Source organism: Neolamprologus brichardi, chromosome 1, assembly GCF_056152115.1.
Source record: "Neolamprologus brichardi isolate AB-2024 chromosome 1, ASM5615211v1, whole genome shotgun sequence".
In the NCBI taxonomy this organism is placed as follows: domain Eukaryota; kingdom Metazoa; phylum Chordata; class Actinopteri; order Cichliformes; family Cichlidae; genus Neolamprologus; species Neolamprologus brichardi.
This window is the reverse complement of record NC_142104.1, coordinates 7,058,593-7,083,061: the sequence shown is the minus strand read 5'-3', so window position 1 is coordinate 7,083,061 and position 24,469 is coordinate 7,058,593. Positions and strand designations below refer to the sequence as shown.

At 38.9% G+C, this 24,469-nt stretch overlaps 1 protein-coding gene across 2 annotated transcripts in view; it reads right to left on the bottom strand.

The window, feature by feature from the left end:
* The window catches only part of ntrk3b (neurotrophic tyrosine kinase, receptor, type 3b), a 225,349-nt gene that overhangs the window by 96,742 nt on the left and 104,138 nt on the right, over positions 1–24,469 (bottom strand). The window contains exons 5-11 of one of the 2 annotated variants that reach the window (XM_006779729.2): positions 14,853–15,007; positions 14,195–14,337; positions 12,761–12,902; positions 6,570–6,869; positions 5,972–5,986; positions 3,270–3,313; positions 871–973 (exon numbers count right to left, since the gene is read on the bottom strand). In XM_006779729.2, the coding sequence (XP_006779792.1) occupies positions 871–973; positions 3,270–3,313; positions 5,972–5,986; positions 6,570–6,869; positions 12,761–12,902; positions 14,195–14,337; positions 14,853–15,007 (902 nt within the window). The remainder of the gene's footprint in view (positions 1–870; positions 974–3,269; positions 3,314–5,971; positions 5,987–6,569; positions 6,870–12,760; positions 12,903–14,194; positions 14,338–14,852; positions 15,008–24,469) is intronic. The other variant, XM_006779730.2, reaches the window with a different exon arrangement.

Sequence of the window (24,469 nt, the reverse complement as noted above, 5' to 3'; positions counted from 1 at the left end):
TATACAGACGGGTCTCAAATTATGGGAAAAACTCAAACGCTTGAGCCCTGTGGTGGTTTCCATGGGGGCATTTTGGTTGCATGCCTTGGGCCCACTTGTCTTGTTAGAAGGAAGGGTCTTTACAAAGTTGTTCAGGGTGATGAAACATTTCTATTCTAATGGGAGAGGTCTTTTCCAGGATGACAATGCTGTTGATGAAAATGATGTGACTCATACGCTGTAGCATTCCCTGTCACGAGACTTCAACCCAGCTGAACTCCTGTGGGAGATTCTGGCCCATGTGTTAGACGGCTCTCTCCACTACTGTCATCAAAACACCAAATAAGAGGATATCCTTTCAGAAGAATTATGTTCAGTCCCTCCAGTATAGTCCTGAAGGCTCAATCATGAGAGGCACTGAAGCTGTTCTGGCAGCACTTTATTAAGACGATTCATGTTTGTTTTTTTAATTTTTCACCTACTTCTATAAGTATCACGATGGCAAGTGTACTCTCCTCTAGCACAGATATTGATTTGTCTTTATGCGCAGACATTTACAGATAGCACCTAGTTACATGTTGCATACAGCAACACAAAACAGTCACAAAGACAATTTATATCCGATTCCAAAGGGACAAAAAAGCATTATTATTCTAATTGAGTTCTCTTGAGGATATGACTAAAGAGCAGCAGTGGTTCAGTAAACATGCAGTAAAAAGTAGGACTTCTACAGTAGCCGCACATGTACTTTTTTCTAGCAAACAAACGTACTGAAGAGAAGATTAGCTGGAGGAATGGATTCTGCACAATGATGCAACTGCCAGAAAGGCGAAAAACAAAGCTAACTGTCTGCCTGACGATCTGCTCGTCTCACTATCTGTGTAGACTTACCTTTCATACCGAATTTGGAGCGCCGGCCGTATTTGTTGATGAGAACAAAAAGGACTAGGAGGAGGACGCAAGCAAAGCCCGCCAAACCCACAGCAATGGAAACCTGCAGAAATGAGATGCTGTGTCAGATTCACGCAGCCATCAGAGGAATGTGTTCACATCATAATCCCTTCCAAATTTCTGATCACCTTAAGCAGAGTTTAAGGGACTAGATTTTGACAACCGCTTTCTTGTAGATTACACCAGTGTGGAAGAAAGTTAAAATCTGTCCTGTTTGTGATGTGTTCTGGTTGACAGAATGTAATTTAAATACGATTCTCATCTACAGCCAGACTTACTGTATGATGTGACTCTAAGTGACTGCTGCTGCTTTGGAAAATCCTGCTTATCCTCCTCATCAAAACCTGTTATTTTTGATTTAAACTGAATAAACCAGGATGTTTAAAAGTACAGCACACAACTTCTTTTTATGGGTTTATCGTCACCTACAGGTGATGATGAGAACCACACACAATATTTGATTTTTGCTGCTCTGGATCTTTCAATTTTTTTAAAAAAGTAATTGTTTGATGATTGCATTTTGAATTTTGCAGTGAAAATCTGACATTAGTCAGTTACAGTTTACAGTCTGGTTAAGCAATTTAACTCAAGGTCAATTAATCCATGTTTATTCATATTATGCCATTTAAACAGAACTAGAATTTTTGCAACTTAATTTTAATATGTTAATTAAAATGCACATACAGATACTGTAGTTTTTGTATGGCAAATTCAATATTGAGGTAGCCCAACACTGTTATCTGTAGTCAAAATAATCCCACAAGAAGTTGAGTTGAATCCAGTATAATGTTATTAGGTAAATAAAAGGTATATAACTACACTGAAACAGAACCAAAATGAAACTCATGTTATACTGCATATAAATATAAGTAAAAATTTATCTGAACACTGTTGGATAATTTAAGTACTGAAAGCTGTGTGCCAGTGTGCAACACCGTTTGGCTATGAAACCTCCGTTTCATCCCTTTGGCCAGAAGTGACCACATAGGTGAGAGTGAAATGATAAACTATTGCCCAGTATGGGTAAGCTTGGTAGCCTGGTGCATCCATAGTATTTCTGGGTACATCACACTGATACACGCTAATTAGTACATATTAATATGCAAAGAGAATGCTGTAATTTCACTCATCAAAACTGGAGCATAGACTGGCTTTTAGTACAATTAACTGTGTTCCAAGCCATTATGTCTGTCAGACAACAATATGCAATAAAAGGGAGCAACGCCACAAACACTAGCGGAGGCGCTGCCTATAACTAGTGGCTTAGTTGGTACCCACCTGTCACTCAAAGTAGTCTCATCATCAATATGCATAACGTCAAGCTTTAATGAAAATTACTAAAAAGAATAATAATGACAATAATATGAATAAAAAATATTACTAAAATGTGAAAGGGCGAGCTATAACAAATTTCACCCCCATGTAGTTGTTATGACAGAAGAAACTACCTACAGTGACCAAAACTGTTGATAGCTGTAAAGTTGTAGGAATTGCAATTTTGTCTTTTATATTTTATATTTAACGAAAGAGAAACTTAAGCAAGTAGAGCAAATATAAATAAATAAATCAGAGGGTATTTCTATGGATGGTATGTGTTTTTTTTAACAGCCTCTGTAGTAAAGCTATAGCCTAATAACTGTAACATTAGGTCTAAAGCTAGGGACCACATATTTTTCTAGTTTTATTAATTTTCCCTTAGCAAAAATTCTAAAACACCATCAGTGGCAAATTTGGCAGCAAGCAGATGTAGCAGCAGAGACGCAGTGATGTTACTGCAGGGTTTTTTTGATTACAGATATTTGAGCTGGTCATTGCAGGAAAAGCACGGGCATAATTACCGCTAACAGTGTGTCGCTTCCATTAGGATACGACAGGGAAGCATGGATGTACAAGTCCCGGAAACTTTCCACCTCAATAACAGCAGCCATTATTGATGTTATTGGAGTTTCTGCTAGCACATGTCAACATGTGTGCTATTAAAAAAGTCTATTAAAAGCACATTATTGAAATCCAGTGGAATAACTCACCGGCACTGGTTTCAGAAACTGTACAAAACCCCCATGTTAAATAACATTTCAAAACAGCATCATCCACTGCAGGATACCATCATCAGCATCATTAAAGTCCAAACATATAACTCTGACTGTAACATTGTTTGCTGTGTTGTAGCCTTTGAAGCTCAGCGTTGCATGTCAAGGCAAGCAAATAGCCCTGCAAGGGGTCTTTGACAAATAAAAAGTAGTTTATGCTTGTGTTGAAACACACATCAGCTTTCTGCTGAGACCAGGGGCCCCAACTTTAGCAGCTGTTTCATCAACATCATTAAGGAGAAAACTCACCCCAAATGTATCTTCGTCTGGTGGTCTTGGATGTGGCGGCGTAACTGCAACACAGAAGCACAAAAGCAGGCATCAGTGGCTGTGGTAGGAAAAAACACTCTAATGACTGCAGTTTACTGCAACAGTCCTTTTAAAGTAAATATGTATAATGATCTTACACTTCATACTGTGTATTCTCAGGGAAAAAAAGTACAAAACACAGCGGATAAAAAAGAATAAGCAGTTTTTTTTTTTAATCTGCAGTGGTGTTATTCCACTGCATGAACCTGTTTATGCACCCGTTATCACACTAAATAGGCGAAACATTTACACGGGTTAAAGCACAGCCTAACAGACTCGAATTAGGTGACCTGATGTGCTCTCTAGTATATATAATTGAGAGCATATTTTCAGTATCTCCATGAAGCCAAATGGTGTGATTAATGTTTTCAGATGGGTCTCACTGCCAGCTGAAAATATCCATTTGCAGTTTTCTCATTTGTGTGTGTGTTTAACATAAACTGCTGGAAATAAATAGTGTACAAATGTTGTGCCTCAAAACATAAACATAAACAGACTTTGCCCTCCTTTTAGAAGCATTTTGACACAAGCATGAAGAGTGTCGCCTTCACTTGTTTGATCCATCAAACATTGCTAGAGACAATGTCGGCGACCAGTGTGTGTGTGTGTGTGTTTTTTAATATAAATGTTGTGGTGTTGAGTTAAAAGTCTGTAGAGGAACAAATGCATATTCAAATCTGACACCTGTCACAAGTTTCCTACCAAAGCCTGAAATTTGCTATCCAGTCAGACTCAAGTCTCACATGAAAAGTGACAAAAAGACATTGTGGAGTTTTTAGAACAGTTGAACAAAGACATGGTCGTGCTTGCACATACGAAAGACAGAATAATTACAACAAGCTGCTTAGCAATTATACACAATTATACAAGCAGAAAAAAATCAAAAGAAGGTAACACAATATTGACTGACAAATATTAAATCAGGTAAAAATGAAATCAGCTGAAAAAGGCACAAAAATTATATAGCCGCACAGGACTTCAATTTTCTGTTGTACTCAGCTCAAGCTGCACAAATCCGCGGTCAGCAGGTATTTCTGAAACCAGCAGTTTAAATACTAGATGTTGCTCCTATACACACAAGAGTTTGGCATACAGGGGAGTGTCATGAGACAGAGCCATGAAATGAAATGAACTTGTGCTCTAGTCTGAGGCTTCCAGCCAGGACATCAGAGAGTAATTGTGGGCAAATTAATGGCCACATGGTAGACTGGCTGCTACTGGCTCAGACACACTGAAGTGTGAGTGTGTGTGTCCTAACTACCATCTCCCTCCAAGCCTTCATCCCTCTCTCCTCTCCTCCCTCTGCCCTCCTCTCTCCTCATCACTGTTAGTATCAGCCAGCCTGTCAGTCTCTCTTGTATGGCTGAACTCCCTCGCGCTCTGCTGCCATAATGTTTCACACTCTAAACACCTCTCCCTCACCTGCCTCACTCCCAGAAGCTGCGTGACTGTGTGCATGTATAGCAACGTGATGTCGCCGCCTGCCTCATGCAGCTCGCCACAGGGTCAGCATCCATCCGTCTCCATCTCTGACCATGCTGCAGCTTTATAATACATGGCTGATTAGAAAGAATGGCCTCATATGGAGATGGAAGAAGATGCTGATGAAGGTCAGAGATCAGGCGAGCCCACTTTGTTTAACAGTGAGACGGCCACAACAGCCTGAGGCCAGACAGCGCATCGCACACCGGAGATTTATGAAGCGGCGAGAGTGGGCCGAAGCCATCGGTCCAGCAATATGACTGCATTTACACTACACTGCTTCCCAAACAATCGCACATCAACAGCTAACAGGGTTGGAAATTCACCTGCTTACACTGTTGCTGGTTATTTTTTAAAAACTGAATTATCTATAAGACTATCATTTTTTTACTTACTGAGCCTATTACAAATGTTTTTATTGTTATTGTCTGGTTTTCATGCAGCTTCTCAACCCCAAACTGTTTTCTACTATGGGAGGAAATGTCTAGAACAGGGTTATCAAACATAAGGCTTGTGGGCCAGAATTGGCCTGGAAGAGACTCCAATCCGGTCCACTGGACAGCTTTGAAAAATGTGAAGGAGGGTATAGATTTTGGACTTTTAACTCTGTTTTCATAGGTTTTGCAGCATTTCCTACTGATAAAGTGGTAAATCTGGCCCCAATGAGCAGAAAAACTCACTATGACAGTGCATGTAATGTTTGGGAATGTAGGAGAAAAACCAAAGCTTCTTCTGAAATATCAAATTTCCTGTAATAAAAAAAGGCAGAGAAGTGTCTGCTGAAATTTGATGGTATGAACCACTGAGAGACAGCTGTCCTGGTTTAGAGATCCAACTAACAGTAACATAAGACATGGGTGTGTAAAGAATCACGTATTTGTTTAGTGTATAGAGTGATCATTAACCATGTAAAATGAAATTGGATTTTTTTGTCTGGGATCCATAATTTAAATAAGGAAGATGATAATGCCATCTGACATTAACAACACAAAACTGAGTAGCAACACAAAGTGAACAAATTTCTCCACTGTTACCGAGTCAATTGTGCTCGTCAAACACAAGTGGTGTGTGTGTGTGCGCACATTTACCAAACAAACAGGAAAAAAAACAAAGCTCAACAAAAATTTGACAGGCTTACATTTGAAAATAGACACACTCACCTTCTTCCACCGGGTCTGCAAAAGAGAAGACAGAAGAAGTCACGCTATGTCAATAAATTGACACAAGGTATTAACCTTGCAATATTGACCATAAGGAGAAATTTGCCAGTCTTTGTGGGTTTATGCCCCCTCCCTGTGAACTCAGCATGAACCGCAAGTGAACGATCTACCTGACTGAACTGTGGATGAACCCTGGCGGCTGTAAAACCAGCAGGGATCAACTGTGCAACCTGTGCCCTGTGAAGGAAGATTTTAATAAAAAGTAAATGCCCCCGACAGAATTTCCAACAGCGACGCAACCTGTGAGTCATACAACAGGTAGTTAAAAAAGAAAAGCAATCCAACAGCGATGCTCACGCCCAAAAAGTGGGCCGAGCCAGCTCTTATGGGAATCAGAGAGTTACTTGGCAGCATTTTATTCTTTCCTCTTTGATTCTTATTTAAATGCTGAGGAATGAAGAAAGGCAATGCACAAACACTGAGCGCTAGTATCATTTGTATAAAGGCCTTTTCCCCATGCGTTCACTATCAGTGCTGCCAAATGCACATCACTTGCCACCTAGAACGAAATGTCTATAAAAAGTTGTTATCCATTCACCTGGCTCATCGGGGTTCTCGAGGAAGTGACCATACACCGTCTTGGTGACCGTTCCCAGAGCGTTGCTGGCCTCCAGGGTATAGTTGCCATTGTTGATGTGAGTTGGGTTCTGGAAGGTCAGACAGCCCTCGAGATAGTCCTGGTAGAAGTCCATTTCGGTCCGGATGTAGTCATTTTTTATAATTTCCTTCTGTTTGTGGAACCAGCGCAGCTGGGGTTGGGGGTAACCCCGAACCGTGAATTCAATGCAGGTATCAAGCCGCTGCTCAGGCTCAGCCAGTCTCAGGATGACTGGAGGAACTGCAGTGGGGAAGAAGACATTTGAAACAATGAACGCATACCTACACACATTCACACATGACGGAGCAGATCAAAAGTTATTTGCTTATTAAAATCCTCATCAGTGTGCCTGTTTGGTGTTTGACATAATACAAGCCCTATGTGCTGAGAAATTTCCACAGCCCTTGGGGTGGTGAAAACCTGTACTAATTCTCTGAATAACCGTGAAAGAATACAGCAGCATATCAAACAGCGCAGGCTTGTTCTGGGGAACAATGACATTTACAGGCAGGTTTCTTTCCTGGGAGTGGCAATGAGCCTTTTACTGGGTGCTGCGTGTTGCAGAAGTACATTGGATTGGATGAAGAACGAAATATATAGAAGGTCTCTTCGGGCTTGAAATAAACTGAAAAATTTCCTCTGCGTAAACAAGCACAGAGCTCTTCTTTCCTGACATGCAGCAGCACCTCTGAATTAACAATGCCACCAAGCTGAGAGGCACTTTGTCACTTTAATATCATCAGATACATTTCATAAACAATTCATCCACCGATTTGTCTACGCAATGAGTGAATTTTGCTACTGCAGAATTAAAAGGAAATATTTGGCAGTCAGTATTACCTGGCAGTGCCTCTCTGTCACCTCCACCGCTCATACGCACACGCATTCGTGATATCATTGATAAACCTATTTATTCAATTAGATCAGGGTTGCAGGTATGATTTAACGCGGCCGTTCAGCCTCACCAGCGAGTCTCCACCTGCAGTGTCACAACCGAGAGTGAGCAGTTTGTCACTGCGATCAAAGGAAGTGATTGCAAAAGAGAGCTGCTTGTCAGATTGTCAACATGTTCCAGAAATTCCCTAGCCCGACACTCTCCTAGTGTCAGAAATAGCGTCAATTCTTGTAGCTTTCTAAGACGGTCAATCTGGCTTTCACACCCACTTCATGCCTTGACTGGCCAGCTGTGCGAAGGTGAGAAAATAGGCAAAATAGGGTTTAAACTTTTCTCTCTTTCTTATTTCTTACACAATCATTTCTGCTATTTTTCATGTGAAACACTGAGGTCAACACTATGGATCCGTTCCAAGAGAGACTGAGTCTTATCTATATCCACGTAGTAATACTTCGTCCGCATCTCTGTGATGGTTGGCCATCCAGTGATGATTCTGGAAGAGCTAAAAACGCATTTGAGCGTAGCACAGCTGTAACTGTAAACACTGCAATCATGCTTAATTATTAGCAGTAATACACTGTGACTAATTAATTTGAAATGCCTGCCAGATAAGCTGATAATAAAAGTTACTGTCACTTTCAGCTCTGTCACTGATAGCTCATGTTTTCAATCCAAAATGATCGCCCTTTAAAGACTTGAACAAACTATTTATTGGTGTGTGAAAGCCGTCATCTAAAAAATTGCTTTGGTGACAGACAATAGTGACAATGGAGTCATTCAATTGAACTAAAGGCTACGGCTTGTGTATGTGCGAACGGGATGGTGTGGGGGCGTGTGCGGAGCTGTGATTTTGAGTGCAACAAGAAAAGAGAACAGATGACAGTAAAGAAACGGAGGAGGAGGAGGAGGAGGAGGAAGGAGTGAGGGTGTCTATAGAACTATACAGCCTAAAGAGAGAAAAAAACAGACAGAGAGGAAGAAAAAGAAATTTTCTTGTTGATGGACAGTTAGGGACTGATCCATTTTCCCCTCAGCTCGGCTGTCAGCTCAGTCTCGGTCAATACAATATAAGTCATTACTGTGCCACATACCAGTCTGTAACTACATGGTGTCCTCGTGGTGCTCGTACAGATGACAAGCTTTGATAACTACATGCGTTTGATCAGCAAGAACACTGAATACAAGGCTAGTTGTAATGTTATCTAGTGGTAACACTGGTGGTGTATTTCAAATGCCATGTTCCAGCTAAACTACAGATATGACATCGTGGCTGGCGGTGACAGGGGAGGCAACAGCTTCATGGGACAGATATTGCTTCATAATCCCCGGGGCTAAAGCCCATTGCGATTAAGTTTAACCTGTTAGAAGCAGCACCTGTACATGTAGAGTCACAGCAGGGATTCAATCACATAATTTCCCCATTAATTATCCTTAATTAGAGATTACGCCCTGCTCTACCTGTACAGCTAATGAGGGAGCAGAGCTACTAATACAGGTGTAAATTAGTGCCATACTCTTAATAGAGAGCTACACTTTGGCTACGGCGCTAAAGGAGGAAAACATGTGAGTCCACGCTGCTGTAGAGCCGCTATTGTTCCACACAGCAAAAGAACAATGTGCCTGCAGAATTTGCGTTGTGTTTAATTACGGTTTCACTAAAATAGGGAACTCATCTTTGAATGCAGAGAATGTCACTTGACGGCTGGTAATTTCGCTGTCAATCAGATTACTCCCTAATCAGAGAAGCAGTTTAAGCTATTTTATGACATTTCCAGAGACAATAGGCTGCACAGGGGAGGAAATGTAATTACCATCAGAGCATGTGGTGAAAAATTAATAAGTTAATTTGCAGCACCAGCAGAGTGTCAACAGGAGAGGAAAAAAAAAGCCTGGGGATGTACATCCATAGACCGTCCATGTGGAGGAAGCCCTGAAGACTACATGGTACAAAGTCAATCTGTCATTCTAGCATGGTCCTTAGCAAGCTCTGCTCCAGTAGGGAGTGTTTGAATTGGTGACAAATCTCCCCTGTCCTGTAGCATGATGCATCGCAAACAGCTACAATAGATTGAGTTCTACAAGAGGAGGCTTGCTACAAAGAGAAGGATGCCAGGCACCTTTGATTAATACTGGCTTTGAATACACTGTCCCAAATCTGCCCGGGGCCAATCCACTAGGTAAACTTATGTAAGAGCTCAAGTATATACTGTAACTCATGGTTGGGATATTAGAAATACGTTCGAGTGGTTACCAAATCATTGCTTTATCATAGCTGAGGGTGAGACTCCTTTCCTTTTCTTTCCACTCAGATCAAGGCAGAGCTTTCATGCAGGCTGGAGGGTATATTCTTGCTAATTAGCTACATCAATTTCACTTGGTTTGTAGCTGTGCAACACCTCATTGCATTCTAAATGTACCTGCATAATTTGGCTGTTCTGCTTGATAAAGAAGTTCCCCCCCCCCCTGTTTTAAATTATTCTCTCAGACAGTCAGTGTCATTAATACATGATATATTCTGTCCCCAACATAAGCCCATCAAAGCTGCCATGAAAGACATTTTACGCAAAAGAAAACCACCAAGAATTCTTGGCTCCAAGCATTCATACTGCCCACACTTGATTTAAAGTTTTAATTAAAATGAGGTATTTTATAGAGCAATTTATTATATTTTTGCGTTTTGGCTGATTGAGCATCAGAACAATTCCACATATCTTTGCATTTTTATTAATCCACAGTGTTCGGCTAAGGAACTCCCTTTTCAAAATGTATCGGCTCATAATACATACATTTACTGCATACATATACATTTAATGCTTACATTTAATCATTATGTCTTAAAAAAAGATAACAAGAGCAGTATTACATGTGCTATACACTTATTACTCGCTACAATTTTAGGACTGGCACAGAATTTACTATCACATTGACTATTATGTGCTATAAAGTTTCTGCAATAAAGCTGCAAACAGTTCAAATGCCATTTTATTGCTGATACTTTAAAATTTTCTATCTTTTAGTAAACTGGATTATTAATTGCACCAAATCTTGCAGATTTTATACCAAACCATGACAGTCCCCAGACGAGCTGATGGCCTCCAGTGTAGATAAACCACTTGCACAGTGGTAGGTAACAAGATTTCATTCCAAGTAATCACTAAACCAGCAGGCTTCACTGATTAATGTCTTCAACAACAGAGCAACATAATTCCAAATTTTAAGCATCTGAGTCTTGGTTAGAAGATCCATGACAAGTGAGGAAATAAGATTTAATAACCAAGAAACAACTACTGAGGGACACAATACAAATGTTATGGTGGCTTCAGTCAAGTGTTAAGTATTCCTGTTATAGCTGGGTTAATTGGGGTTGTTTCCCTCTAACCGAGCAAACAACATGATAGGTTAACATTTTTTTCAGCCATGCTAGCAGCATAGCTTTGGGCTCACCACTTGTGTCCACATGAAAATAACTCCACGACTGCTGGAGGGAAGATAACAATTTCTTGTACAAAAAGAGTCCTGCTGAATATGATATTTCCCAAATCTTTCATCTTCTGCAATCTTCAGATGGAAATACATTCTGATTTCTTAGAAACTGACAACTGACATTCATGATTATATAACAATTTTTTTCCATTTTAGTTTGCTTTCCCAAACATCCCCATTGTCATCGGATGCTCTTTGTCTTGACAGCTGATTATGGAAAGTTAGCATGCTGCCACAGTAACAAAAACAATCAAAAACTGTGAAACGTTGTCAAAACTTTAGCAGGTTAAAGTTAGCTGCCAAAAAGGTTGAAGGCTCTTATACCATGTTTTCATCTAGCACTGACATGTTATTTCTATGCAGAGAAATTATCTGGATTCCAGCATTTGATTCATGGCTCTTTGCATTACAACTTATATTCTGTATGTTGACTGACTTTATGGATTTTAATTATCTGCTAATCCTTATTATTTACAACCATATGCATTTCTGAAAAAGCATAAAGCTGATTATAGTTAGATTTTTTTTTTTTTTCGCAAATACAATTCCTCTTCTGCTCTCCACACAGACTGTTTAACGGCATACAAACCCTCTACTCAAGTGTTATTGGTCAAAATTCCTCAGACTAGTGGACTAAAAACATAAACAAGGAAGCTTAAGGTACTATTTTTTACACCTTGCCTACAGATTCTGTATATTCATATGCAGCTATCTGCTTATTGAGATTGCACCGCTGTCTCTCGCAGGTGTACAGAATGGGTTTGTTGCAGTGTTGTATTAAGATTTGCCCAATGAAAGATTAAAACAGCACTGCCTGTTACCCCATGCATGTGTCATTCCTAATATGCGAAATATGGAAGGCAGATCATTGATTGGATCAAGAGTTAATCAGATGTTGTGACCCCATTTAAACTGTAGTGAAAACAATAACCAATCAGGCAGAAATTCTGGCAGAGTTAGGTGACCTGTCAACTTACAGGGTAGATTTGATTTCCTAAGAGAAGAGGCCAGGCTTTACAGAATACTTTTACATTTGGCTTAGATCCAAACACAGTGAGAGCCTGAACACCTCCAATTTTTGGACAAAACTTCAAGCCTTTAGCATCTGTTTCAGTTAAATGATCTGGCTACAGATCTTAATAACTGAAAATGAAAATTAGTCAGCGTAAAAGAAAATCAGCATGTCTTTTCGCTGTAGCAACACATTTTCCTTAACATTTGACATAAAATCACCCAACTCAGAGCTTAACTGCAAATTGAAAGCAAAGGTTTAAAAAAAAAAAAAAAACAGAATTAAAACAGCCCCTATACTTCTTTTTTTGTTAATTGCTCTATGTTCTTGTTGTCATTGTTTACTGGTAATATTTTTCCACAGTGTGCACACTATATTCATCTTTTTTAAATAAAAACTGAACGCGGTTGTTATTCTTAATGTCTCACCATTAACCTCGATGATATTAAACATAAACAGCCATGCAGATTAGGATATTAGTCAAACTAATTAGTCATAATAGGCAACTATTTTATTACAACATACTTACCTTCACTTAATATGGGCAGCATTAATATAGACTATGAATGGCAAAGCACTACAAAGCTTTACTTAGTAAGGGAATAATTTTCTCTTTACGCAATAATGCAAATGTGCATAAATTAATGTGTCAGTGTGTTTACAGTGGGGCTAAAAATCTCCTGCTACAGTGCCTGGACGGAGTTTCAATAGTATTTCAATCACAGGAAGCGTCCAACTTACACTGTACGTTGAGCTGGATGGAAGAATTGGTCATCCCCACCACGTTCTCTGCGATGCAGGTCAGCTGGAAGTTGTTGTCATCTCGGCTGATGTTGAAAAGAGTGAGGTTGATAGAGTGGATGTTGGGCCAATATACGTTTGACTAAGGGAAAAGTGTGAGAGGCACAGAGAAAACAGAGGCATTTAGGTACCTCAAAGATATACTGTACAGCTAATACCATTATACCAGTGGGTTTTAAATCTTTAATTACTTAATTAAAATGAAAGTTAATTATTCATTAGTTAAATTCCTGTGGAAGGAAACGTAATAAAGTCAAGGACTACTTGATACCTGTGGGAATTAATCACTTCCCTGTCTGATTTCACTGGCATAGATCTAGCATGGCAGGAAGAATGTAAAGAGCAATATTATCAAATTTTGCAGCACCTGGACTAATTACCGCCCATTAGGAATCTAATGGTGAAATGCAATCATGCTTGCTTTCTTGCTTTTAGCTGTTCAGGCTCTTACTCCCAAACACTTCACTCATCCCGATACAGCATCCTTCTACCCTAAAACATCAAGCCTGAGGCTGAAGTTGCTTTCATCTGTAAAGTCACTGCAAGCATTAAAGACACAGATGACAAATACAGTCACACAGCAATTTCAGAGACTCCTGTTCTTTTCTTCTTGCTGTTTATCTCTGCAGTCGTTATTGCTGCGACGTCCCTGGGGCCTTTCTCGGGGAGCGAGATTAGTGCAAATGTAACCTTTACTGCACATCTAATCACAGAATCATAGGTTAATCTTGGACCTGGTAAAAACAAAAAGTCTATCCACATAGTAAATAGTTTTAGGTTTCCCTGTCAACATCATCTAAGTGCAAAGACATTATTAGCAGTGAACCAATCAGATCGTTAAACTTGTTCCTGTTTCTTTGTTATACATAGAATAGATAGAAAATTGTAGATGATTTATCTTTTTAACCTATTTTTTTTTGGTTCTTCAGCATTTGCTTAAAATTTATCTGAAACTTCTGTCAGGCCAATGAGTCTTACAGCTTAATCCTACAAGAGTGTGCGCTTACTGACACCTCAATTTACCACTGAGGCCTTTCAAGGTGAACTACATACCTGAACTAATTTTGTGTTACAAGTAATTTATGAATCTGAAACTCCAATGTGCATAAAATACAATACAAGCACCAATAATTAAAGTATAGAAGTTTAGTGCAATGCAAAACAAAATCATTAGATTGTGCTCAAAGAATTAAGTTATCATAATGAGAATTAACAGGATTATTTCAGCTTAATAACTGTATATTAGCCTGAAGCAATGTTTGAAAAGCAGGCAAAAAGAAAAACGTTGCTAAAATTTGTTGGTGTAAGGCAATGTAATTAATTTAAAAAAATCTTTAATATGTTTGCTGTTTTTAGTATATATGCATGTCTAACCAGGTGTGTGTTGATGGAATGCAGGCCGCTGACAGTCCAGTCTACTTCAGGCAGCGGTGATCCGGATCCGTTACAGCTCACCGTCACATTGTCACCCTCCATCACCAAAACACTGCTGTGGCTCACACTGATCTCTGGTAAGTCTGAAAACACACACGTATACACACGTTACTACGCGCCTGTCGCCATCGGTGTCTACATACTTTCACACCAAATCAATTAATCACTTTTCATTAATGTAATAAAATTAGCACAAAGGAAGCAGCGGGACACACATCCAGATACAAACACTCACACGCTTGCACAGTGTCACAGGGATGAGTCACCGCCAGGAGATAATACTGCAGAGACTCCAGCCTCTGTCAGAATCAACGCACTGCTCCTCACATCAGATTCACCCTCTGAACTCTGTCACACCTCCTCCCTTTCCTGTCTCAACTACTCTCCTTGCTTCTCTTCTCATTCCTCTAATTCACCTTTAACCCCTCCCTTCCTTCCTTCCCCTGCTTTCGTGTTGCTTTGTCGTCAGCCAATCTGCTTTTTTCTGCCTTACTCCTCTTCTTACCACCCCTCCCTCTGCTGCTTCTTCTTTCTTTTTATTTTTTTTTTCACCTTTCTAATCACAGACCTCACCTTTCCCTCCTCCTCTTACACTTACCACAGTTGTGGATGTACATGTTCTCCAGTCGTATCTTGGTGGCTCCATTTCTGCAGTACAACTGCTGTGTGTTAAGCTTTGCTTCTCCTCTTTGATGCCACAACTGGATCCAACGGATGTCACAGCCGCAGTCGAACACCACACCATCCAGACGCCTTAGAAATAAGCATAATTAATATCAGTAACAGATGGAATAAAACACACGGTGAGCAGTTACAGCAATATTACAACAAGATAAAGAACCTTAACAACAACATAAAAACAAAAAATGTATTATTACACAAATAGCAGCTAATGTTGCTAAACCTATAGTTTTTTCACATGTGATTTCCAATGAAAATAGCAGCAGTACCAGAAACAAAGAATATATAGCATGCATCTTCCCAATATAATAAAATACACCACGTGTAGTTCACAGAAACACAGATGTATCCTTACACAACTATTACACTCACAGACAGACAAATGTAATTATCACAGCAGTACAACTGAATTATCTGCAGTGGCTTCGTGCTAAAATGGTAGCCTGCTGTTCAGGAGTGAAGTAAAATATTTTTAGAAGTGTGAACAACCCAGAGGTGTTTAAGGTGTTTTAGTCAGGCAGTGCAAGCACAGGAAGCTCAAATGTTGCACATATTTTAAAATCATTCTATTTAGATAGAAGTTTGCACATGTAATACGAAACACTAACAGCCAAAAACAAACGCTACAAAAATCATAAGAGAACTTAAATTACTATAATTTTAGCACTCATTATTTGTGCTCGTGGGTTATATAAAAAAAAAAAATCTATGTAGGGCAGGAAAGGGTTATACATATCCCAGAAAGTAATCATTTTAAAAATCAATGGTAAACCTTCAGTACCTGTCACTGGAGGTAAAACACATTACTGCCAAGCTCTGCATGAGCAACAAGGCTTGAGGCAATACAACACCATGCAAGGAAAACGAGAGGAACATTTTTACCACAATCTCAATCTAATCAGCGAGCAAATTAACATCAATCACAGATCAATTGATGCGACTGATCAAACAATATCCACCACAGACGTACCTTTTCTAATGTTTTGTAAAAGTCAAATTAATTTGAGTCAGCAGACAAGACGAAAAACAACGAACGGCTGTACTGAAGGATTCAAATGTGAGGAGGTCAAAGGTCAGAGCAGTGTTCCGGCTATCAGTCTCAGGCTGCATTAGCGTCAGACAGCTATCACGAGGTTCCACTGTGCATACGTTTCAGTCTCACAGACGGGTGCACCAAAGGGCCACATTATTCAACACAGTATGCCACCTCTGCATTTTGCATATGTCCAATTTGGAAGCTGTGATTGGTCAATTTAGTCAAGATGAATGCCTGTCCAAATGCCCTTGACAAAGGTCAATAAGATATTGCAGAAAGCATGAATAATGTATGGACTATGTCTACCACTCAGTATAAAGTAATGAGAATAGATTCCCACAGGTGGATCTCAGTTATTATCACCTGCCCACTGGATCTTATACTGTATCCCTATATGTCACTATGTGACAGCTAACTCACTGAGCCCACTGGTCCTTCCACCGCACCAGCCAACTGTAAACTTAATTTCCCTTTAATTACAGCAGCAGAAAACCTATTCAAAAATATTAACACTTATTAGCAGTAAACATATATAATTATATTTGACATTTAGTCACTCACATTTTTATCATTATACTTTCACCTGTAAAAAAAAAAAAAAAAAGCTAGACGGGCTATTTTTTTCCCAATGTGTGATAAAGTAAGAGTGAGAAAGGCCACGGGTGAATTAATTCATTTAATACTGTACAATGCTGCCAAGCTTTGTTGCTGAGAAAAGTTAAATACTTAAAATTTACTAACTAATAATGTCACTTTCATTACAGTTATTAATTTGATTATTAACTGATATTCCAAATCAATATTTTAGTGTATTTTATAAAATACCACTGTTGAGGTGTTTAATAACATGTTAAGATTTACCCACTACTACCACGGATGGCTGCTGGTTACATTTACCATTGCAGGTGTAGCTTTTCTGTTTTTTCTTGATTCAATTTCTATGTGGAACGTTTGAAGGGAAGATTAAGTTGCAGGATTTTTATCACTTATATATTCAGCTAAAAAAAGAAAAGAAAAATAGTACCAAATATATATTCATTCTAGACAACTGCTATGCTTATGAAAGAGCCTTCATCTGGTTCCCTTCCAATATGAAAAACTGCAATAAAAAGGAACTTATAGGATATTCCTACATTTTAACACTGCAGGTTTGCTCTCAGGTAACATCTCGAGCAGAAAATCTATCTTTCTTACTGAAGCGATAAGACAAAGTACTCACACTAAGATGCCAAGAAGATTATAAATATAATTAAATTGATTGTATTCACTTAGATGTTGATCTTCGTTTACTGTAAGATGTTTTATTTAATGGTGCTTTTCCTCCAACAAAATTACTTTAGAAAAATTCAACAGCTTATAAAGCCAATTCTAAACTCTGAGGACAATAACCGCCTCAGAATCATAATTCGAACTGTAGTACAAACCATAGCTCGGATTTCTTTTCAGGACACATTTAGGGAAAGACAGGTACCTCCCCGCATCATGGTGCTGAAGAGAATTTCAAGGTTAAAGGTTTTCATTTAACGCTGAGCAAGCTGAACCACAAGGGATCAAAGCTCACCAGAGTAGGGCGGCCGAGGCTTTCCCTCTTGTACTGTAATTATGGTCATTATTAACAAGAACCACCACCTCAATACATTACCCACTATTCCTCTGGGTAAAGCTGATCGGCGCCTGTACAGATACAGCTGAAAAATGAGGGATGTCAAACCTAAATGGGAAAGCAGAAACCCGGCATTTCAAATGTGTGCCCAGCCTGTGCACTACAGTAACAAAGAACCATTTGAGTTTAGAGTGCTCCCATCTAAACAAGCAATAAGACAACAGGAAAAAAAAAGAAAGCAAACTGACAGCTGGAAGCTGATACATGTCTGAAGGAGAGCAGATTAGACTTAGAAAAGAACAAAAGCAAACAGCAGTGTGACCCCAGATATAGAGAGCTAACAGCATGGCGTTTCCTTCAAGCTGGCTAACGATCCACCCTGCTACTCCAGAGAGGAGGTAATGATCACCACCGGAGGCTGTTTTTCTGGGAAATGTACACACAGGTGCTTTAGCTGAGGAGCCGTGGATCACAAGCAATGATAAGCCATATACTGCATTGTTGTTCGCATGCTTTGATCTCAGCTTGAATGCACTGCTTCCTCTCCTTTTACTGGAGGAATTATTTTAAGTTTTTAAATCCTGTGTGTTTAATAAATCGCCTTATTTGGCTTATTTTTACCACAGTGCTGAGCTGCCGGGTTTGACTAGGTGTTGTTGTTCCTGGCTTTGTGGTAATTCAGTACAAAGATGTTAGTCTATAAATGCTCGGGTTACCGGTTTAACTGGCTTTTGCTTACTTCAGCTACAGATGTTAATGTCTCCAAGAAGAAATGCAATATTTAGCTGACTTCTAGCTAAACCACTTTACTGATAACAAAATTAAACGGCTGAGTGGAGGATAGATAGTATGAGGGTATTTACGGTAACAGTTATTGCCATTTGGATGCCTTTTTACCATAAAAAGGTAAACTGTTACAAGACACGCCAAACAATGACCCTAAAATTTTTTTGTCTTTGGAAGGATGCAAACATGTAGGAACTAACATACCTAGCTCTGTTATATCTCAAGTCAGCATGAGTACTGCTGCATACAGTGCAGTGTACCATCACCTGCAAACACTCGAGTGCAGAACACTGTACTCCTCAGTGGTTAGTATCTTTGCTACATAGTAGAAAACAAGCGACAAAAAGTATTTGGTCAGTAGGAGGAAGATAACATGTTGATGCCACTCAAAGCTTGTTTTTTTTGTTTGTTTGTTTTGTTAACAAGGCCTTGTATTGTTCATGTACTGCATTTTGGTATTGTTTGGTGCTGAGGCTTATCCCTCAAAACTCTAAATACAAAAAAGTTGCACAAAATAGTTTCCTACCACAGGAAATTTATTTTGAGTTTCTTCATAGTTTTATTTTTGAAATACACCAATTTTTATATACTGCAGGAAAAACGAAAATAAATATTATAATGCAAATTTGCAAAAAAAGAGCATGTGCATCAAAATACACTATTTCCAGCAGTGCAATATGAGTCCTAAGCATCCCAGAAACGACACAGAAAGTCATAAAGTCAAACATAACTTTTAAAAACACCAGTATAGGCTCATGAGGCCCTGATGGTAAAAGTATGTCAGTAAGTCAGTATCCAGCAAGTCAACCAAAGCAACTGTATGTATAATTTACTTGAGAAGCAGCTCTTAGCAGTTCTCAGATAATTCTTATACATCCACATTTTTCACACTTCAGAGACATTCCCGTAGAGCAAAACTATGCGTAAAGAGTGCAGGGAGGAAAACAAGAGTGCTTGACATGTTTACGATGCTGTGCCAAGAATAGCAGTGGAATGAAGACTGGATTTCAACACAGATGCTCTTTTGCATGGATTAACAACAAGGATGCAACATGTAGCTTAAGCTACAGTCTGCTAGCATGAATTAAGCTTTCATGCATTAAACACACATTAAACTTGCTTTAAGTTTTAAATCTCCTGGTTATCATGTTATCATGTACTGTACTAGAGGCAAAAGTTTGGCAGGCTTTTTGCTTTTATTATATAATAAATGTCCTTTATTTATTGATTTTCAGTAACATTATTCTGATTTTTTTGTCTCCAATTTTCATGCAGAGCATTCGTTGCTGTTGTTTTTCTGCACGTCACTTCACGTAGATCACTTGTCAATCAAACTGTGTGGTGAGTATTGTCATTATTATTGTTATTATTACAGCACGGAAAAGAGATAATCGAGCTGTCATGCCATCAGATTGGATTGGATAGTCTTGAAGAAGTTGACTGACAAACAGACGTCTATTCAAAAGCATTGGGTCCAGTAAATAGATGTTGTATGAACTGGTCTCAAATCAGCAGTGCACTGTTTGTTGACCTCAGCAAAAATGTCTTGTTGTGTAGCAGAAAGTGGATAAAGTCTTGACACAGGGTAGTATAAAGTATTCAGGGAGAATAAATGTCAAAAAACGAAAAAATGAACAGTCGACTCAAACAAAGCCAGATTTACAACAAGCATTTTCCCCTGAACACTTGCTTTTAGCACACTCCGCTAAGTGTGCATCATCGTTTCTTCACGCTCCTGTTTGCTGCTGGACCGCTTCCATCATTCTCACGCTGCATCTTTTGCTTATGTCATGGATAAAGTGGCATGCTGCAAATAAATAAATCACTGTTTTGTCTCGTCGTTGCTTTTCTTTAAAGTTGCACTGATCTGGTCAGTCAGTGTCCCTGCAGCTTTTCTCTCGCTGCCTTACCCTTTTATTTTCTTTTTCAAGCCACTAAGGGATAATTTGTCTCAAGAGACAAACCTGATTTTGGCTTATCGACAACAGCTCCTGCACAGCAATCGTGGAGAGGAGTGGGGACACCCGAGACATGTCAGGAAAGGCTACACGTAGGAAAAATGGACAAAGTGAGCAAGAGCTTAAGGTGTTTTTCCCAGTTTCAGTTTCAGTTGGGATTCTTTTTTTTCCCTTCAGGTGCTATTCTCATGAAACGCTTTTATGATTGTAGTATTTGTGGTGAAAGATGTATGCAATACCCCTTTATAGGCTGGCATCTATATAGTACTGTCATTACTGTCATTTGCTTTAATGGATAGCTCTTATTTTACTACCTGTAGCCTGAACACTTCTATGCTTACTATTCCAGTACACCCTCTTAAAATAATGTTGTTTTGACTGCCAGAATCCATGCCTTCTTCGCACCTGCTTCGCCTAATGTGCTTAAAGAGCAACCAGACAGAGACTGCTTTGTCAACCCACAGCAAATGTATATTTTCATTTTTATATTATTTCCAGCTGTTTTTAGTAATAAAGATCTTCAGTGGTTCACTGGTGTAACAAATGAAGTACTTCAAAGGAGCAACCAAATGAGTAAATAGGCAACTATATTGCTTACAACTTTACTGTATCATATAATTACACTATCAGCTTTAAGTCATCATAATAAACAGGGAAATTACTCTGCTCATTTCACACAGCACATTTTCATTCTTGGCTTCTATTAGAGTAGCCTTACATGAGTCACAGTTCAAACACTCCTCGTTTAGTTTATACTGAGCTTTGGTGTAGCTCTGTCACTCGACGTGGAGTTTTAGCTCCTCCCCCTTGGTCAGATTAAGCACGTTCTGACATCAACAGGAAAATTGATATTTTCTTTCTCTCATTTTAGCAACCCACAAAACTTACACCCAACATCTGGCACAAAGTGAGAAAGTCTGATGGAATAAATTAGAATTTCGTAGCTTTACCAATGTGTAACAATTTTGACATCAGAGAATGCAAATTAATAACAAAATATTGACACTTAATGCTAAGAGAAAAAAAATAGAATGACAGATCTAAACATAAATCATTAACAACAAATCTGTTGCTTATTATGCCAGTGAACAAGTGATAAAATAAGCAAATTGTTAGCTTTACTACCACCCAATCCCTCCTAGACACTCACTATTTGGAAAAACACAACCAGGCCAGCATTTTCAAATTAACACATGGCAGGCCATTTTGTAAAAGTGTTGTTTACAGGGCACAAAAACACTGTTTGGGAAGAGAATGGAAACTGAAAGGGAAAAAATCTGAAATAAATTCAACCCTTAACATTCAACCTCAATGTTACTAAAAACGACTAAAAGCTTAGAAGCATTTTGTTTGTTTGACTCGGTTTAAAGTAAAAACTGTGATTTAACAAGTGCGCGCCCCTATAGTGAAAAGGCAGGAAATGATTGTTTTATTTTTGTGCACATTTGTTATAATTAAGGAACTATTGTTGCAGAGTTACTGGTATCCTGGAATAGTTTATACCCCTTGAATCATGATGCTTTATCATTTCAAGGAATATATGATTTTTCAAATTTCATTGAGAATAGGCTGATGACTCTAAAAATACAGCACCTCAATTTAGCAGCACCAGTTTTAAGGGGTTAGGTTTGGGCTCTACTATTTTGCTGTTTGTTACATTCTCCTGAAATTCAGAAACAGGTTTTGGTCTTTTCTGCTTCTCGTGAATTTTTTAGACACACAGACTGGTGAATGAGCAGACTTTGATACTAGCTGTTTTCAGATTCCTCAACTGAAAATCTGTACATGATTCCCTTAAAACCCGAGCTTGAGGTGTGACCTTGAAAACACGATTTGTGACATCACGCCTTATTCAGAAATCCTCAGAACTTTCCCAACTCTAATATTAAAAAATGCACCATGTATATTTTCATATTTGTGTACTGATACACAGATGTTTCACTGAGGGTGAATCCATCTAAACAATTTTAACTTACACACATGTTCATCTATTACCAAACATCTGATGGGAACCTTTAATATTATGTATTTAGCTTTTAATTCAATTTTAACTTACTGGCTTTAATCAAACCTCTCTAAATACCTTAAGTGTGCATCATCACAGATATGGTGGAAAGTAAACATACAGATAACCAGTATACATTGAAATAACTATTTATACTACCACAAATGCAAAGTGCATTTTATATGAATCTATCACACAGTCATACCTAAAGTCAGAGCAATTGCGTCAAGTGAGAGCTTCTGTCATGCTGCTGTGGGATTGTTTCCTCTATACCATTATAATTACTCACATTTTAATTGTATAAATTCTATGTCATGTAAAAGTGGTTGGGCTTTCAGTTTTAGGTGTTCATGTATCTGACAGTTTTCTTCACTGTATGTGGGGCAGGGTAATTATTACACAGGTGTAAACACACACTCGTGAGCTTGGTATGACTGTTTAAATGTTTAAGCGGGCCAGTTATGCTCATTCAGATCCATATTTTTATTCTTGGACTTTACTAGAGGAGATTTGCATATTTTACAGCTCAAAATAATTCATATTTTTCACTTTTATTCATCATTTTATTAACATACCGGGAATTGATTGATTGAATTGAGGAACTGCACCATCTGAAACCATATTAATCATTTTAGTTTCCTTCCCTTTAAGGCCACCCTGCCTTTAAGCCAACTATCTTGAGATTGGCTGCTTTTCCCAAACAGAAGGTTGACTAGTGTAGAGCTTGCTGCTCAAAGCCAGATCGGTGTACCTGATATCCCCTCTCTATAACATCACACAGAGCCAAGTGTAGAAAAAATAAATCTCAGAAACCAAGTTATTATAGTATGAAAAGGGAGATTTGGCTCACAGGCATAACTTGTACATATGCTCTTCTCATTTTTGAAACTTTGGCCATTGTAACAGAATATGATGGAAAATACGGAAAAAGCACAATAGATCCACATAACCTAAACTGGTTTTGATGTAAGTAAGCATACAAAGCGTGCTACAGGCGATAAAGTAAATTTCCTCCAGCTGTCCTGTGTCAAACTAAGAGATTGACCCAAACTAAAAGATGACCCTACAACAGTTAAGACATCATCTGGTGTGACAGAGTTTTTTCAGCCAAGTGTTAAGTGTCTTTATGCCCCACCAGTAGTTCAGAGGTATTGTTTTAAAAGGGAAAGGCCTTGTATTTTAAATTTTTACTCGTGGCTGCTTTTACAAAGATCTGTGTTGACAACTTGACACGTCGTCTTCCCTCTGCACAGATTGTACCCAGCAGTCTGAGTTTCAGAGCATGTGGTGACCTCTTGAAAGTCTAGGCCACTGCTGCCCCCAGTCAAGTCTTTTCCACCGCATTTAACATTTTAATACTCCTTTACCCTCATGTGAGTCAGTCTTTGATGTTTCTGAAAAGTCCATGTAAATGTCATGCATTTAAGTAAGTCTGTCCTGAGCGCAACTAGGTCCTAATAAAACGAAGGTTAAACTTTAGCAATTTACCTGTCATGCTGCTCTTGGGAATTCGGCATTTAATTCTTTCTAATCACCTGGCAGCCATATCACAAGATTACCATTTTGATCCATTCATACTTCACACGTACTCAAAGAAAATTCCATTTTGCACCGAGAGGTGTGAATGTTTGACTTTGCGTCGGCCGCTGCTTCCCTGAGAGTTGGGATTAAAGAGCCGCTAACAGAATAAAGGGATTCGAGAGGCGCGTTGCCTCAGGCAGATCGCGTCAGTTGCTAAAGAAGAAGAATATTTGCAGCCGTTGTGTGGCTTATGATTGGCTGGGTTTGCACCACATCGCAGTAGCTCCAGTCCTTTGGCTAAAGGGCACACAGACAAAAAGGCAGAGCCGATTATCTGTGTCTCATCCAGAGGCAGCACACAGCAGACATCCATTGTATGGCTTCAATGTGATGTCGAAGCCTTTCACAGGAGTCACAAAAGACTTGAGATTATTGAGATTTCCCTGATAGTATTGCCATTGTTACTGATATTAAGATATTGCAAGGAGTGTGAAATATCTGTGCAACCAACCTGCAAACCAAAGTAACTGTTTTAGAGTTACACTTTAGTGGGCTTGATAAGAAGTGTTTGATAAGAGTAAACACATTGAATGATAACAACTCCTTCACCCTCTTCAGTTTTCCA